At 43.3% G+C, this 18,424-nt stretch overlaps 6 protein-coding genes across 6 annotated transcripts; 2 read left to right on the plus strand and 4 right to left on the minus strand.

Annotated features, from left to right (window-relative positions):
* Window positions 1-955: 955 nt before the first annotated feature.
* Window positions 956-1,996, plus strand: Bfra_011177 (uncharacterized protein; the record flags this gene model as incomplete). The annotated part of the gene is made up of 3 exons (XM_037341508.1): window positions 956-1,120; window positions 1,613-1,843; window positions 1,898-1,996. 3 exons carry the CDS (start codon window positions 956-958, stop codon window positions 1,994-1,996), a joined length of 495 nt encoding a protein of 164 aa, XP_037188320.1.
* A 485-nt stretch (window positions 1,997-2,481) lies between these two features.
* On the minus strand, window positions 2,482-4,178 carry Bfra_011178 (putative acetyl- hydrolase protein; the record flags this gene model as incomplete). The annotated part of the gene is made up of 2 exons (XM_037341509.1): window positions 2,482-3,913; window positions 4,018-4,178. 2 exons carry the CDS (start codon window positions 4,176-4,178, stop codon window positions 2,482-2,484), a joined length of 1,593 nt encoding a protein of 530 aa, XP_037188321.1.
* A 619-nt stretch (window positions 4,179-4,797) lies between these two features.
* On the minus strand, window positions 4,798-6,875 carry Bfra_011179 (putative nuclear envelope protein; the record flags this gene model as incomplete). Its single annotated transcript, XM_037341510.1, has 3 exons — window positions 4,798-5,754; window positions 5,803-6,683; window positions 6,740-6,875. 3 exons carry the CDS (start codon window positions 6,873-6,875, stop codon window positions 4,798-4,800), a joined length of 1,974 nt encoding a protein of 657 aa, XP_037188322.1.
* Window positions 6,876-7,311: 436 nt separating this feature from the next.
* On the plus strand, window positions 7,312-10,333 carry Bfra_011180 (putative snare domain protein; the record flags this gene model as incomplete). Its single annotated transcript, XM_037341511.1, has 5 exons — window positions 7,312-7,608; window positions 7,664-8,178; window positions 8,809-8,897; window positions 9,016-9,351; window positions 9,402-10,333. 5 exons carry the CDS (start codon window positions 7,312-7,314, stop codon window positions 10,331-10,333), a joined length of 2,169 nt encoding a protein of 722 aa, XP_037188323.1.
* A 406-nt stretch (window positions 10,334-10,739) lies between these two features.
* On the minus strand, window positions 10,740-11,284 carry Bfra_011181 (uncharacterized protein; the record flags this gene model as incomplete). Its single annotated transcript, XM_037341512.1, has 2 exons — window positions 10,740-10,925; window positions 11,201-11,284. 2 exons carry the CDS (start codon window positions 11,282-11,284, stop codon window positions 10,740-10,742), a joined length of 270 nt encoding a protein of 89 aa, XP_037188324.1.
* A 4,713-nt stretch (window positions 11,285-15,997) lies between these two features.
* Bfra_011182 (putative only proline and serine are matching in the corresponding protein) lies at window positions 15,998-17,844 on the minus strand (the record flags this gene model as incomplete). Its single annotated transcript, XM_037341513.1, has 2 exons — window positions 15,998-17,274; window positions 17,466-17,844. 2 exons carry the CDS (start codon window positions 17,842-17,844, stop codon window positions 15,998-16,000), a joined length of 1,656 nt encoding a protein of 551 aa, XP_037188325.1.
* Between the last annotated feature and the right edge of the window lie 580 nt (window positions 17,845-18,424).

The following is an 18,424-nucleotide window of genomic DNA, read 5'->3' on the forward strand; positions in this document are numbered from 1 at the left end:
TGACAGTCGATTGGGAGATTTTGGAAACAATCACGATTGTGTTACTACTTAGGGGAATAAGCAATCGAGGTCCAATGTATCATGATGGCGTGCTTGTGTATGAATTGGTAACTCAACGTACAGGAAACCTTTGGTGAGCATTGTATTTGGGAAGGATCGAACGTACAGAACTACATAGAGGCGAACTCATTATGTTTCATAGAAAGGATCGCATAACTGGGCTGCAGCCTAGATTGTTCGACTTTGGTCAAGGACGGATTGCCATTTCATAGAAGTCCCATCGACCTAGAATCATGAGTTAATGGAACAACTGAAATATACATTTTCCAATGAAACAACGTGTATTATCAGGCATTTCTCATCCTCCAGCCTCCACGTTCACTTAGCATGATTTATCAAGTGACTTTGTATATTCAGAATTTCATGGACAACTTTTGGACGGCTTTGAGATTATTCAGAGTATACTTTGTGGATTATGTTTTGGAAGAATAAACTGTCGATATTGAATGTACAATTACATGCAATAATTGAGCTCAAAGTTTGGAAATGAGAATAAAAAGTACGCCATCATTTTTCTGATCTTCCCGTCACCAAACGGCCACTGTGTATGTGCAAGCTGATCAGAAACTGCTCAATGATGCTCTTGAAAGTTCATTACCCACAGCGAGTGAATTTACTCTGCCCATAAATCGCCAAGATACATAATTTCAAACATTCTAGTACTTAATTATACAAATTAGCAGGCATTCATGATCATCTGCCGTAAAGGGGGTAAAAATTCTCTTTGAGCACCCAAACTTAAACAAAGAACACCAACCACCATATCAAGGCCCAATTCCCACAGTCGAACTGGAATTAAACAATCACACCAGTAAGCATAGTACCACAAGCATCTTACCAATTTACCAACCACCAACTCCTTCCTATTTCATCTTTCGATTCAAGAATCATCATCATGCCTGAAAAGGGACGTTTCGCAAGTGCCACAGATGAACAATTGAAAGATGTCAAGTGGTTGAGGGCCCATTTCAAAGAACTTCAACAAGCCCAGGAAAGACTCGATATTGCAGAGAAAACCATCCTTGAACTACAGACGTCAGTCAAAGAGCTTTCTGAAAGCGTCAAGAAGCTTGAATCATAGATAGAACTACTCTTTGTAAGTATCTCCCCTAAAAAGCCAAATCAAGATGCGTCTCCAAATTCTCACAGGTTCCGTAGGCTAATCGATGGTAAAGACTGAAGGTAGTCCATTTGACTGCATGACAGGCTTGATTGGTGGAATTTGTATCTTGGAGAAAAATGGGCTGGTTGAGTCGGGCTGCTAAAATGAAGACCGAATTTCTTAGGGTTATTCTTGTGCTGGGTCCACCAGGTCGTCATTTTAAAGAGATTATTTGGGCTCAAGAATCAGGAGCTAGCAAGATATAGAATGGAATGGTATAGCGCGAATCTCAGACACAGTCAACAAAAATCGCACGCTGTGAGGTCTTAGCAATGCCACACCAGTTCACGTTTACTTACATATTTCTGCTTTGGCATTGGAATGGCTAGATTCATTGTGTGGATGAGAAACAAAAGCCAATATATCTTCGCAAACCAATACTAAGAAAAGTCTTCCGAATCACTCTCTTGTTCAAGAACAATTCAACCCTCTAGCAACGAAAAATCCGAAACGTTCGCAACAGAACTACATTCCGAAGTCAAGATGTCCTCCGCCGCCGAACATTTCCAAGGTCAGCCCACTGAAAATGCGCGGGAGAAAAGCGAACGCCAGAAAGTGTCGGACGTAAAGCAATGCCTACAAAATAGTCTTAGAAGAGAAGACGAGAAAGTAGCCAAAATGGTATGTCGACCATACCCCCTACTGACAAGTAGTAGTTGCTGATAAATGACAAAGACAGCGAGAGACGAGCGAACTGGCTCTAGCTCTGGCTTCAAAATGCCAACAAATATCTCAAGATCAAAAGAGCCCGACGCTAAATTAATTGCTTTTTAGATTGAGCGGTAAGTCTATACAACAATCTTATATCGTACTTGGCCATCTAGCCCACTTCCATCACTTGAAGCAAGGAGCCAGCACGCGCATTTTTTGATCATTATCGTTGGTTCAGTATCAGGTGTTCGGGTAGGAGCGGATAGCCGGTTCTTAAATTACAGATATTGGATTTCGCATCGATAAATTCGACCACAAAATGCCAGTATAAACATTTGTTGGTCTATTCATTGGTTTGGAGGTTCAATGCTCTGGTACGAGTGGGTAACCTGGTCATTAGCTCATCGACATTGGATGTTGGTGTTCTATCACATAAATAATCTACCACATAAAGAAGAAAAACCCGGTATGAAATGCCTTTTGATTTAATGTATAAATCTATCCTCATGTGCGCCCCGTTCCAGTAAGCCCACAATGATATATGCCATGCTCCAGTATTCCAATATCTACATCTCCCTACCACGTCATCTCATTTCTTTATGCACTATCTACCCCCAAGTCTTAAGTGCCTTCATGCTTCCCTCTTGGTCAAATGCCTTGTGCATGTCGAAGCTGTTCCACAATAAATGGGGTTCGTGACCCCAGCCTCTTCTCATGCATTCGAACTCGGCCTTTCTGAAGTAGTCTTCCAAGATTGGCTTATAATCTGGATGAGAGCACTTTTCAATGATGACCTTGGCTCGCTCTTTTGGACTTAATCCTCGGACATCGGCAAGACCTTGTTCAGTAACGATAACATCCAAATCATGCTCGGTTTGATCGACGTGCGTGCACATAGGAACGATGCAAGAAACACCGTGAGCATCAGTCTTGGATGGTCTAGTAGATGGTGTGTGCATGATACTGTATTTAGAAGAACGGAGGAAATCAGCTGAGCCACCGAGGCCGTTCAACATGCGGGAGCCCATGACATTTGTGCTGTTTGCATGAGCGTAGATATCGACCTCAACTGGTGTGTTCATTCCGATAACTCCCAATCTTCTGATGATTTCGGGGGAGTTAGAGACTTGCTGTGAGCGAAGCAAAAGTTTGTCGAAGTATTGCTCCCATCCATCGTAGAAGCGCTTGAAACCATCTGGGGAGAAACGAATAGAGGTTGCGGTTGCAAAGTCTAAACGTCCAGAATCGAAAAGGTCAAGGAAAGTATCTTGAAGCACCTCTGTCCAGACTTTGAGGTTCCTGAAGTTAGATTCGGCTAGACCACCAATGACAGCATTGGCAATGTTTCCAATACCGGACTGAATAGGGAGCAGGTTCTTGGGAAGTCGGTCATGCTTCACTTCGTGCTCAAGGAATTCAATCAAATGAGCAGCAATTGCACGCGATGTAGCATCTTCTGGCGCGTTTGGTACAGTTTGATCTTGATAATCAGATTCGACGATGGCAACAATCTTCTCGCTATCGACAGGGATTGCGGTTGTTCCAATACGGTCCTCTGGTGCCATGATCAGGTATGGTTTTCGCTTTGGTGGAAGCTCGGTCATGGTGATATCGTGGAGACCCTCAAAAGAAGGCATAGAAGTGTTGACTTCAACAATGATTTTGTCCGCCATTTGGATCAATTCTGGTGATGCTCCAACGGAAGCTCCAGGAATAATACCGCCATCTTCGGTAATAGCTGTAGCTTCAACAATAACCACATCCAGCTTTTTGTTGGGACGATCTTTTGTGTAAAATCCATAAACCAAGTCTACAGGAAACATAGACAGATGTTTGTCGAAGAAATTGATGTTGCCGTTGTTAATGCCCTTTGCAATAGCCTTTCCGACCTGATGAGGGCTTCGGCGTTCGATCATATTCAATTCTGCCCATCGATTTTCCGTTTCCGCTCCAGAACTTGCACCTACGAAAAGGGAGTACTTAAGCTTGCCCTGCAAGTTGTTCTTCTCTACGTGATCTGCGAGCATTGTTGGGATCTTCCTACACGGTTTGGATCAGTATTGGTTTCCCGCTGAATCAATCATATGCTATCATTTGACCCCTCTCTTGCTAAGCACCTCGATACAACTGCAATTGTTACTTACTTAGGATATCCGACACCCGTGAACCCAGACCACCCAATGTAAGCTCCATTGGGGAATAAAGGGATCAAATCTTGAGGATGAGCAAGCTTCTTAAGCAAAGATGGCCTCCTAACTCGAGATTTCAATGCAGCAGAAGCTGTCAAAGCTGCCGCAGATGCCATCTTGAGAAGATTGAGCTATAGCGACGGTATAGACAAAAACAAAGCGAAAAAGAAAACAAGAGAGGAGATGAGATTCAGAAAATGAGGATTGGAGGTGGGAGATATCTACGTATTTAATAAACCATCGTATGATCTGTTTACTTCGGCAAGCATAGTCAAATTGTAAAGCTCAACCGGGTTCGCTGGGACGACGGCGCCCCGCAACGATCGGTTACAAGGAGATATTTCACTCCGTCATCGCAATAATTCGGTTATTCGGTAACATATCAAACACACTGACACAGTACTCGTACTGCTACAGTGCAACTCTATTTGAGAGTCATGAAAACTAAAGGAATTATCTTTTATTGGTGGAGAAGGTTGGAATTATGGAATTCTTATTAACAGATATCAATACCATAACTGTGTGTAATGACATTATCAAATTACGTTAAAGAAAGTCTACTTGGCTGGTCCAGCAACTAAACAAATACCCTTTGCCAGTACCTAGTAGTCAGTCAGTCTCACTCAATTAAGATCATGCCGTTCAATGCTAGTTTCATTGCACATCAAATTCAAGCCTTCATTTGAAGAATCATTATACGTTCATTTCATTGACTTCATTCTCTATACAAGTAGTTCAACGACGCCTTTGCTCCATATCCTCCTGTCTCGGAGGAGCCATATTCATGGCTTCTCTTGCTGCCCTTAACGCAGTCTGGTTTATTTTCAACTCTACACTATAGTCTCCAAATGCATCAACTAGCTCTCGAAGTCCGCTTTTGAGGACGGCGAGGAGCAGATCAACCTCGGGACTCTCCTGTCTCCCTTCGACGTCGGTCCAATGAGCCCCCAATCCGGTCCTAAAATCTTGCACTTGGATAATCGTCTTTGTATATGTCGCCACGATATCCTTGATGTCCTTCTGTACTTTTCCATATTTATCCTCAACAAGACTACACACAGCAAACCTGGTGATCGAGTCGATAGCATCAATGATGATACCTAAATCGCCATGTGGTGTTCCTAGTACCACGCTTGCAATCTCCTTTCGATATTCCTGCCTGAATGGTTTTCCGAACGGCAGCTTAAGGATTATGATCGCCTGCTCCCGTAAAATGTTCTGAAGTCCTTCGGGCTGTTGGAATTTTGTAGGAAGTGCGGCTTTGATTGCTGCACTCTTCGTGTCGTCCTTCAACTGGCGGCGACGAGACATCTTATCAGGCGGTGATAATTCTCCCTGGCTCTTTGCAAATGAGCCTACAGCTTCTAAATAACGCCTGCTTCTTGACTCTGCTGGTTCTGATTTCTCAACGAGACCGCCCCTTGGTTCATCCTTGAGCGATTCGGTTAATAAACGAGGAAGCGATGATATTGTTTCTGGGGTTTCCTGCTCCTCGTACACATTGATCACGGGCGCTTGTTTTTTGGGATCATATTCCTCGATACGCTGGTTGATTTCATTAACGGTTTCAAGGCATGTCACAAGGATTTGAGACCAAGCTGAACCGCCAACGCGGTCAATGTCTTCAAAGATGGCTTTCCGCCTTCCTTGGTATCGCTGAGCAATTTCTACGAGTTCCCAAAATGCGAACGCCTGCATGGTATTAGTACAATCTAGTAGGAACTGTAGGGAGGAACTTACTCTTGTTTGCAACTTCTTACCCTTTAATCCAGTTAACAAGCTTCCATTTGGATCTCGAGATTCATAGGTAATTGGTCTGTCGTTCTTCAATGGCGCTTGCGCTACGTAAATAGAGAAAGCAAGATTTCCAAATTCCCACAATAGCGTAAGCATGAGCCCGGCAATGATTGTCCTAAGAACCATGGTCCAGTGAAAGGGTAACTCATTCGGAGGAGTGGCAGCCTTGGGCAAATTCCAGAAAATCTTTGCAAACGACCGAGTAAACCCCCAAACGCTCTCTCTAATATTGAAAGTGTAAATCGGCAAGATAAATGGGATGGGCAGGCTGATGTTCATAGAATAGATAAATGGAGATACCACTGCCATTATAGAAACCCGCTTAAGACACTGAATGACTAGAGGCATTGCTTTCGCTCTCAATTGTATCATAGGCAATACGGTTGTGTGCGAAGGTTGCTCAGATGAAACTTCTGGCCCGGTCTTCGTAAGTGGAATGTCGATGCGATCATAGTCGTACCAAAGGTGGAATCCGGCTTGGACGAGAGCATTAAATAGAAGGAAGACGGTCAGGTATATAGGTTTCTCGTTCAATATCGGTCGACTCGTTTTTGCTGCAAGCTTGATGCGATTAAGACCTGCGCTCTCAGAAACCGACCAAACGTATATCTCGCTGAAAAACCACGCTGAAAAGAGATACCAAAGTGCTGTCTGAACCGTCTGATATTTGGGCGCATATTGTGTAAAGGTGTGGAAGCTCGAGTTTGAGGTTCTGATTCCTACGTGTAATTGAGCTACTCGAAGGATGAATATCATAAATGCGCAGATGAAGAATAGACCGGTTCGGATACCAGCTCTACCTAAAGGAAACCATGACCAAAGGACTGTGAGACTTGATTAGCATTGCGTATTGAGAGTTGTGGAGCTGGAGAAGACCTACATGAATTCCATTCCCCAATCCATACCGCTTCGACGTAACATACTGCTGCTAAGACAGCGGTTGCCAATGCAAATCTTCTGTGCAAGGCTGGAGTTAAAAAGTCCTTATAAGGACGGATCCTTACTGCGGGTGGCATTGGTGGAAATTTTGTGAAGATGTTGCGTCTGAAAAGACTAAAACATCAATAGAAGAAACTGGAATCTATGAAAGGTTATTGATCATGTTGTCGTTGTTGGAAAATTAAATAAAGATAGCAATACACGGAAATGCTTTTGTTGACATTCAGTTTTCTAGATGAAATAAATTTAGAGTTGGTTGACGCGAAAGGCACTTGGGCATTTTGGTGGGTGACCCGCCCTAGGTTGGTAGGTTGGTAGGTAAGGTACAGACCACACAGTGCAGTACGTCAGCCAACCTAGGATATCACACATCAAACATCACTCACCCACCCATCGTTCCAGATTATCACAACTTCCGTGGGCGAAATAGGCAGCGAGCGAATTTGTACATAAAAATTATACAAAATCTACACTCATTTGAAAGCATCTCAAATCATCAATAATAAACAAATCATGTCCTTCGATCAGTTATCATCGTTAGAGTCGCAACCGACGACAATGCGAAGAGAGGATGATCCTCAATATGCGGACGATCCGGAATTCCAAAGATTATCGCAAGACCTTATGACAAAGCTCTTCTCATTGACAGGAAATATCTCAAGGCTTTCAAATGAAATAAACCTATTGGGAACGAAGAGGGACACAGAGAGGGTTCGGGAAAGAGTTCACGACCTCTTGGAAGACTCAAAGGATGCCTTCAAAGAGATTGGCGATGGCGTCAAGAAGATACAATCATGGGAGGATGTAAATGTAAGCAACAAGATGTCCTGTATGATGTCGATGGGGTATTGATAGTCCATGATAGCCATCGCAAAAATATACTCAAACAAAACTTACGCGCGAGTTCCAAAACAACTTGACCGAATTCCAAAATGTACAGCGCCGAGCTCTCGAGAAACAACGATCCTCTGCTACTGCAGCACGAACGGCAATGGAAGAAGCGCAATCACCAGGAGTTGAGAGTGGCAATCAGTTTGGGCAGCAACAATCCCAAGAGCAGCTTAGATTGGCTTCGCAGGATGAGGTTGATTTTCAAGATTCGTTGATAGTAGAGCGTGAGGCCGAGATCCGGAACATCGAACAAGGCGTCACTGAATTGAACGAGTTATTTCGAGATGTGGCACATATTGTCAACGAGCAAGGCGAGACTCTTGATTCGATTGCCAACAATGTCGAGAACGTACACACAGATACAAGAGGGGCTGATCTGGAATTGAGGAGCGCCGCTAGATATCAAAAGAATGCTCGGTCAAAGGCGTGCTGTTTACTATTGATATTGGCGGTCATCCTCACTATTATTATACTCGCAGCCACCTTAGGGTAGGCGCATTTCTTTGGAACGGTTCTATGTGTTAATATCCTTGGGGGAGTTTTGGCGTTTTCCCATGGCATCCTGCTTCATGTCTTCACACTTTCATTGTCGTCTGTACGATTGCCGGTCAGAATGTTTTTAGAACGATTTCAATGAAGAATGAGAGGGTGATAGGATTAGGAATTTTGTCACAGTCCTGTTGTCACCTTTGAAACTAATATACGATTATTAAAATCCTCTGCATCTTCGTTGTTCGTCTGTGAGTGATTGGCTATGTTTGTCGATTGCCCTAATGATTTATATTCCCAATGATGGCGGCTAAGATTAAGGAGAATCAGCGGCAAAAGCAAACTACATTAGTCCTAGCTAACAAGTGATTTTATCGGAAGATACGATTGATTGATTATAGTGTACATAGGTAGGTAGTTGACATTGCTTGTTTTGTTCTCCTTGGGAACCAATTCTCTTCGCATCAGAACTCATGATAGCCTGACATCATCACAAGGCTTCGTCTGTCACCCAAGCGCGTTCTCCATACATTGGAAGATTCGCGTTGCGTTGTGAAGAAAAAAAAAATACCAACATATTATCACATTAATACATATACTCATACTCGTACTCATACACTCAAATTCCAGTATGGGTATTGAATTGGACCAAGCTAGTCTACAAAAGGCTTTCCAATCTCGTCCAGATATACAGAGCGCCATAGCGGCAGCATCACAAGGTAAAGTACATATCTCTCAGCCTTGCAAGGAAAATAAATATATATATAAAGTCAATAATGAGCCGACAGCTTTGGATGAATTGATATCTATAATATCTCAACTAACCTCTAAACATAGTTGGTCCAGAATACATCGAGCTATTCAATCAAATTTCCTTACATGTCTGCGAGACAATAACTCAGCAAGCATCAGAACCGGCTTCAAAGAAACGTCGCATAGATGAGAGCCTCGCAAGTCGAAGTATCCCGAATAGCACAAATGGCACATCAAACAGCGTTGGGAGTACGCCCGCTACTGGAGAAGATCCAGTCTTGCTTGAGATAAAAGAAATCTCAGTGGTGATACCACAGCGCAAGAAATATACCCTCTGTTTCACATCAACACATCTCTATGCACGATTGCCGACCTCTGAAGAACCTGCGTCTGGCATGAGCTATACCTGGAAGGATATTGGTACTTCTCATTCTCTTTCATTACCGGAACTTTGCTGACTGGTACCATAGAATATATATTTTGCCTCCCAGTCCCAGAGAAAACGCAAAAACAATACAATTACATACTCTTCCCCAAGAACTCTATTATATCACCCTCCAAACCTTCATCAACTGCACAGCCCTTACCTGAACCATTAGTTTTCACCATCAACGATGGAGTGCCAAAATCAGGAACTATTGCGGGAACGGATAGTTCAGCAGCTTCAGCTGTCTCTGATGACTACAAAACACTTTTTAACTGGGCTATTACCGCCCGGTTGAAGGACGTCGGTAATGTCCTCAAGATCACTGAATCAGACCCTAAGCTATTTGCGAGTGCAGTCAAGCAAAGTCATCGACCAAGCGAGAAAGCAGTGCATGTTAAAGCATTCAGAGGATCTAAAGACGGATACTTGTTTTTTCTGCCTACTGGAATCCTCTGGGGATATAAAAAGCCATTATTATTCTTACCACATAACCGCATTGCTGCACTATCTTTCACAAATGTCTTACAGCGTACCTTTAATCTTTCACTCGACATTGATATGTCAGTCTCAGGCGGCGAAGACACTACCGAGGAAATGGAATTTCAAATGATAGATCAAGAAGATTTCGCTGGCATAAACGAGTATGTACAGAGATATGGATTGCAAGATAAGAGTATGGCCGAACAGCGTAAGGCCAAGCGATTGAATGTGAATGTGATGAAGGATGAAGAAGGAAACGTTGTAGGAAATGCGGAAGCGGGAGAGTTAGAAAGGGCAGCGCAAGAAGCGGAACAGGCAGCGATGGACGAGGAAGATGAGGACGAGGAAGATTATGATCCAGGGAGCGAGGGTGAAAGCGAAGGGAGTGGCACAAGCGATAGTGAAGAGGATGATGATGACAATGGGGAGGGTGGAGGTGCTGGGGATGATGAGGATGATGAGGATGATGAAGGTGGGGAGGAGGAAGAGTTGTAGGAATGAAATGGCTCATGTTTTGTCATCTAAACTGTGATCGGTGCTGAGTTTCTGGTAATACATGCCTTTTCAGAGCTTCAGTTGGACATATGGCAATTCGGGGGTGCTAAATAGCCTTTGTATGAGTATATGAGTAGCATCAAGGGTCAGAGTTGCATCAATCTAACTCGTGGAATAAGTGCGCTCTTTCATCTTGAATCTCAGCGATACTTTATGGAGTCTCGGTGTCAACATAGCCCTACTAACATTACTATGTCGCCTGAAATGATCAAGGAGATTCACACTTTCAAATTGATTGTAAGTTCCATCATTCTATAATCTTGTCACTTATCGGCCCTGGCATCAAGAAGCTCCTCACATACATGTTGCGATACAAGTTTGTTCCTTGCTCTATCATGGACCCATCTCAATCCTTCGTTGCTCTTCTCTCCTTGTGTATAAAATAAACCCAAGTGTTGGGAGCTTCGCGAAGGGTCTTCCTCCACCAGCACGAGAAAAAACGGCAGTGAGTCATTCGCGCTGTTTGTGCAGTCATTTGGCAGTTGCGCTTGTTTTGGAAATGGCCCAGCTGCTTCTTCCTTGTTTTGACGGGCTTTCGTATGTGTACATGTTATTGATATTGAAACGGGGGCCAAAAGACTTTTGCTGTCCAGATCAGATTGTTATAATGTAGACACTGATCTGGATGATGCATTTTAGTGCATATTTCCAGTATGTCTTACGCTAACTACTATAGATCCCTCCCTTCTGGTAGTAAGTATGTTTACTGCATCCATCATACTTACTCAATACATTGAGTTGACTTGATCTCACAATGGCATCATTCTGTCGTCTTATTCGAGTCAATCACAGATACAAAGCTCATACCGGGGTTCTTTGAATTTCTAAGGGGAGGTGTGTTCGTATCCCAGCAGGACCAACATCATACAACTCCATTATTTTTACTGGCATGATCAAATTTGCTGACGGTCTGCATCATCCACGTAGAGCCCGGTGCACACAATGATCCAGTGGGAATAGACTGGAACTGATCAATTGTCTCTCCACGAATGTCCGTCATCATCCCATTGCCTGGATCATTAAAGCATCAGGGCCAACTGGGTAGCGAAACTCACCTCGACTAACTCATCCCATGCACTTGCATTGGAGCCATCATCCCAGTAAGAAGCCTTCATCTTCGATTGTCTCACACGTGCATCTACTTTATTCAAATGGTCTGCTCATCAACAACTTCCTCATAATTTTCATTATGTACTTGTAGTCTATTCACAAATAAAAGTCCACAGAGTATCTATCCATGACACATCCACCCCCACTGCCAAACCCACCGATATGAAAAATCTTCCCCTTACGCCATCATGCAGCTTCAACCTTAAAAAGTTGGAATCTCGAACTACTGGGGACCCCACCGCCATCGACATCCAGCCCCAACGCCGAAACATATATAATCACTCAAGAAGAAAATAATAATGAAAACTCTTCACTCGATCGAATTTTCAGAAGATTCCGCCACTAAGAGTACTCCCCATATGCAGTAGAAATTCGACCGGTCGATTCCGCCTGGAACGAAGAAAATTGAGCAGGGAATATACTCAACAGGGATTTTGCGCATAAGAACCTTCCGCATGTCGTTGGATTCGGATACGCACACCGAGAGACCTTGCTATCGGGATCCAGTACCGAGACATTTTGTATGGATGGGTTCCCAAACTACTTCGATCTACATCAAGAACGACGTCGTTGAGAAGCATGTTTAGAACGGGCGAGAACCAGTTGTTGGGATGCTTCGGTGCTTATACTACTTTTGGTCTTTCCTCCACCTTGACTAGAACTGGGATGAATCAGGCTTGGTGCTTGAAAGCACATGTGTCATGTAGCCCTTGAAATAAACCTGCAAAGCACGTTGGCGTGGGGGGGGAGCTCGACTTGCAGTTCCTAATGCTCAATTGTTGATGCATGAGCACGAGAAGCATGAGGTGACCCCAAAAGAAAGCTTCAAAACCCAACAATCGGTATACATAAAACCATTAATACTAGGATGTTCGTAAACCCCCAATTCTAGACCTCTGTACCTGCATAAACTTACATCGTGGTTCTAATTCTTGTCTCCTGCATATTGAAATCTCGCAACTCGATTGGAAAGTACATTGTATCGTATGATTCTAATCCGTGATTATACGATACAAGAAAAAGACCCTTCTCGGGTAAAATGAAGGAGCTGAATGAAGGGTGGAAAGGCTTCAGTGTCGTATTTTTGTGTATCGGATGTATTCCTGTGCATAAGGGCTTGGTTCGCAACATTTGAAGGATTCGTTTGTGAAGTTGTCTTGAGGCAAGCCAAGAAATGTTATAAATCTATATCTCCGAATATGCGTGTTGTTGTAGATAATGAATTTGGATATGTGGATGAAACATGGAATGATATCTCAAAAGGTCGTGCTTTGTCTGTACACTGGCGTCTGTATGCAATGTACAGTGTACAGTATATTGCAGACGTAACAATACTTGCCTGAGATGTTAACGAATGGTCTTCAATATTGTAATTGGGTGGTGACAAAACGAACAAAATTTTCACGGGCAAAGTTGTAACCCAAATGTACTCGTACGTGAATTTAAGTCATGCGACTTTCAAGAGTTTATCTACTGTACCTTCTCGTGCAATAAGTATTATCGGACGAAAGACCTCGAGAACTAGCATGCAAGAAGTCACTTGCCAATTCAATATTATACTCGACTTTGTTCCCTATCAAAATCACATCACAACATCTACCTACCACACTATAACGCCCACGACATGTCGTGCCTTTACTTTGAAAATCAAAAATAGGCACGGGAAATCAATCGCCCTCACTCAATGGGTTCTCAGAATAGAAAACTGGCAAGCTGCAGTATCACCTCCACCAATTCAAGACCCCGAAACGCCATCATCGTCGGACTCGGACGTATTGATAAACTTACAGTATACACCACAGCAGCGAGATCAACGTCCCCGAAAGCACTCGTGTATGTACGTATGCATGTATACTCCTACCTGCAAGCCAACGGGTCGAGTACATGAGGTTTGATATGATGCATGGTATGCAAATTTCGAGTACCTCACAATACATGAATATACCAAATCTCGTGTGAAGAGGCCCAACGTTTCAAAGCATGATACTGTATTGACGGTACGGGTACGTGAGGTGTACATAGCAACATGACCAGCTTCGATCATCACGACATATCATTTCCTTGGTACCACTCGTGAAGCCCTACGGCGATAATAACCGCTTTCTCATACCACGGATGATAGGACCATGGGTACATAGAAACGGACGTTCAGGGAAATGTACTCGAGCCGTTCAGTCAGTCCGTCCAATCCCAGATCAACAAGTTACTACAAGCCTTATGGCAATTCACAATACCGGCTTGCGCATTGGCTCATGCGTGCACTCTCATCTGATTAGGGCTCGAGTTGACTGAGTTGTATTCCAGAGGCGGGAATGACGTGAGATTAGAGTCAATGAGCATGGACGAGGCTTGTCCCTTGAAGAATCCTTCCCTTCTCCAGCCCGCATCTGCAGATAAGTTTAAGTGGCGAGATCAGATAGGCTTTTGAAGAGTAGGTGGTAACCACAAAACTCGTGCCTAATTTCCTTTCCTGCCCCCCTTCAACGTGTAACTTCCTGGACGTAGCATTGTACATACTACATGATAGCCTATCGTACCCCATCCCTTCAAATGAAGTTCTCCTCTGTATTGTAAACACTACCTACCATCTAACATCCTTGAAAACTCATCCTCTTAAAACCTTACTTTACCAAACCTTACCAGTAGCACTCCCAAACTATAAACTAAGAGCCCCAATTAGAACTTTCCCATATGTTCACTGTTAGTATGTATAAAGTGTTGTAGTAATTAGACCCCCAAACCTTTCCCAAAAACGTGGGGACGCAGACAAATAGAGATACACCGATTACACCGATCACATCAACAGCGTCATAGCAACATACACACAGCATGCACACCTCCAGCTCCAGACCAAGTGCAGCGTCGATCCCCTAAATGGGAAAGAGGAAAAGATAGTCGCCTCAGAATAAGAAGTTGTTTCGAGCGGTGGAGGCTATCCGTTCCTTTTGAGTTATCTACTCGGTAGTGTCTGCTAACTATAATTGTATTGGCTTGTTTCAACCTTCGCTGCCCAGAACTGCAGGTACACTTTTTTTGAGCCCTGGCTACGCACTCACTTCCTTGCATGTCCAGATTCCAGCTATACTTCTCTAATCAGAAGTCCATGCATTGCTGTCCGTAGAATACCAAAGAAGCTACGAGGATCTCACTAGGTGCTTGAAAATTTTCTTATGTTGAGTTTGCAACACATTGTTAAATCCCGCCCCGGTTGGTGCTTCTTTCAAATCTAGTTGCCTTTTACAATCGGAAAATAATACCCGATCCGATATGATATCACTTAAAGTTACAGGGCAACAAAAGGACGGTTTCAAGAAACTTCCTAGATACATTTTGCTTTGTGTTATTAGTCGGTCGAGCTTGAGGTCTGTTAACGGGTCTCGAGCGTGTACATGCTCATGCCTTTAAAATATGATGAAATCACAGAGCGTTGTTGGTGAAGCTAGAAAGCCATTTCAGAAAAGCCGCAGCGTTGAATTCTCCAAAAGAAAATTGTAGGAAAAATATATAGATTCTGAAAAGAAATCCGAAAGTTAGATCGCGCTGAGAGGTCATAATTACTAGAGAGTATTCGTCATGTGATTATCATCACACCAATCGAAATAAAGGGCCAATGTATTGCTTGGATAAAATGTTTTTTTCCATTTTTTTTTCAGCGGTAGGGTATCTAGAACTAATATTCAAAAATCCTCCATCCATATTGATTACCACCTCATTTGTTCAATCCGGTCATTGGCTGGCTAGCTTTGCGCTTTTCCACATTGAAATCTTCGTTGAAAAGATAATTTCAAGGATAGCCGCCATTGCGTTGTGTTGCAAAATATTCCTCCCATTGAATATCACTGCTTATCCACTTCCATTGCCCTCCCATCCCTGGTTTCACAAGATCGTCCTTGTCCTTCCCACCACACCACCCTTTGATCAACTGTCTATTCTGTCCCATCCCCCCCCTCTTGGTATCTTGCCCTTTACCTGCTACCGGTATATTACAAGAAATGCGCACAGGTGTTTGCTGTCCCATTAATCGCCCTCTTAGGGGACTTTTGCCTAATCCCATCCGATCCGATAATCCAAGCTCCTGTTCATCCCCCTTAGCCAAGCCAGTCTAGACCCAGCTCCAATCCCAGTGAAATTTTTTGCGCTCCAGCTCCATCGCTTCACGTGAAAACACAAATAACAAAGGAAATAGACGCATGAAAAGAAATCATCCATAGTATTAGTATGGATGATATCGAATAAAAAAGTAGACAATACACAACAACAACAATGCTGAATAAAAAAAAGGATAGTAGAGATCTCAGATCTCAAGTTGGTATTTTTTCATAGTTGCTTGCTAAGGAGTGTTTGGGTATAATAAAAATTCGTTTCGTTCGTAAAGTCGTTAAATAGATATGGCGGGATGGTACAACCATCAACCAACCAGAAGTAAAAACAGGAATAAGAATGATGGCTCGTGAGGGCCAGAAGCTTCTAAAAGATGCTTTGTCTCAATGGTATTCAAGGTTTCCCTAATCCCACAGGAAATTTATCGGTGAGAAATCGGAGAAGCTTGGCTTTCTTGCTGGGGTTTCGTCGAAGTTGTGCGGCAGCTTGAACCATTGGTCCAACAATATCTTCGTCGCCAAGCTGAGGGAATTTGCCTTCGCTGCGTGGATCGTTGAGTGACGGAATTTTGGTCATAACGTTGCTTGAAGAAGAGTTGCCAAGTGTGTTATGTTTCAAAGTAGCGAAAGCGTCTGTGGAGCTCTGAGCTGTGGTCGCAATTGTGAGTTCGTTGTTCTTCATCCACTGGAGATCTATTTGGGCCCATTTTTCCTCAGTCAACTTGTAAGTTTTTGAAGTAACGCCATAGTGTTCGCCTGTACGAACGACATGCTTAGTGTAGTTACAACGTGCAAGGTCCCAGTCGGCTCGTAGTTGCCGGCAAGCTTCAAGATCAAAATTCTCAGGAATATAAGGCTCGGGATGAATCACAAAGTTAGCATGGCCGAGTTTGTTCGCCCACTCGTCGTTTTCCTCGGCGATGAGAATCGAGGGAATCTCTGAGGAAGGAATTATGTAATTCGATCTTATTGTCGAGCGATGGAAGGATGAAATTGAGGGCTTAGTACTCAGGGGCGGCGACGGGATTCCGGGTAATTGGTATGTAGTTATGAAATCAATTGGCGTGTTGGTACCAGACGTTGGATCGCTCGAGTCGGCGACAGAGGGTGATTGTAAGGGTGATTGCATTTTGAATTGAGCATTGGCTAAAACATCGGTCATTAGAGGTGGAAGCAATGGCGTGCCAGCCAAGCCTTCTTCGAATTCCGATGTGCTAGTTTTCGCCTTTTCGATATCGAGGAAGGATGTTGTGGAGCTGTTATCACGACCCCCAAAAAAGCTTCTAGATGGAGTGGGCGGCAATTGGAGATCAGAATTGTCGTCCATGGGTCTGCGGCCGGAATTCGATCTCGATGAGGATCTACTAGACGGAGCCCTCGAGGTTGCATAATCTCTTTGCGTATCAGAGGATATAGATGCTGCTGATGAACCCGTACCTTTTCTGGAATTCCACTTGCGTGCGAAAGAGGGGAACTTGGTTCCGAATCGAGATGTGAGTCCATTGAGTGGCGATTCGTTTCCTCTCCTCTTCTTGTATCTTGAATTGATTGAGAATTCTCCATCGCTAAAGAATTCATCGGAAAGATCGTAATCAAAGTCTTGATTAGTAGACAATTGAACTGAGCTTTGAGCCATTGATGTATCGCTGTGCAAGCAATACAGATCGTCACCTACATTACGAGAAGCAAGGATTAGCTATCACCCTTCAAATCTCAACCAATGAATATGTATGTATTTCGCGATGATCGACTACCCCGCGTAATCATCAAGAAGGGTAAACAATAAATAAACATATAATATATGAAGATTTCGTATAATACTCATCGTGCACGGTACGAGTAAAGGTGTGAGTGAGACTTACACAAGCAATTGTATAGTTCATCGCAATCCAGGATATCGTCATCGTCGTCGTCTTCAAACATAAAGTCATTTTCTCGTTCGCGAGGAGGTTCTTCTTGAACGTCAGGTAGTGATCGTTTTCCAGATTTATGGCTTGTGAATGTGGGTGAAGACGGGCTCTCATAGAGATATTGAGATTCAATTGACGAAGCTGAACTTGGATGCCTCATATGTCCTCGTGTAGAGAAAGTTGGTGTGACTGGTGACGGTAGCTCCGATGCCGATGAGTTTTGTGTATGAATTGAGCACGAAAGATCCATATCTAATTCTGGTAAGCTTTCTCTAGCTTTTCTCTCTGCGATATGGCCGGGAAGGCGAAATTCAGCTAATCCTGTTGGCATTTTTAGGAGTCGGCGAGTAGGTAGTTGTTCGAAATTCTAGAGGCTGGTCGATGTGGGCGACTTGTATTGTATCGATAAGGGAGTGTACTTGTTCAATTAAAACGGGTGCGAGTTTGAAGTGCAATTGACAACATAATATGAAGGTAATTCCTGTCTTTTTCTTTCGGATGAATTGATGTAGAGATAGCCAGGTAAGGAAACTGCACAAGTAACTTGTTCACAACTTGGAATCATACGTGGACGTTTTTGAAAGTTATGCGTTTTCCAATGGACCACGTAGTTATGTGTATAGGTAGGTAAGCAAGTAAAAGTGCGCGCGGCGGTGGGAGAAATGTATGGATAATATGAAGACTTGAATGCGTGGTTGGGAGTTCTGGATCGTGTCGCGAACTTTTTTTTCTTTTACGGAACCAATTAGATATTGCTCTACCTAGTCGCTCTTCTTTTTTTTTTTCTCATCCAATACCCTCACGTGGAGGATTAACTTGGAAAAAAAGAAAAAGAACTTGCAGGATTTCGGGGACTAGGTAAGACTTACAGTAATTGGATCGATGGTTTGATATTGAGTTATTGCATTCGA

Source organism: Botrytis fragariae (assembly GCF_013461495.1).
Source record: "Botrytis fragariae strain BVB16 chromosome Unknown tig00000225, whole genome shotgun sequence".
In the NCBI taxonomy this organism is placed as follows: Eukaryota; Fungi; Ascomycota; class Leotiomycetes; order Helotiales; family Sclerotiniaceae; genus Botrytis; species Botrytis fragariae.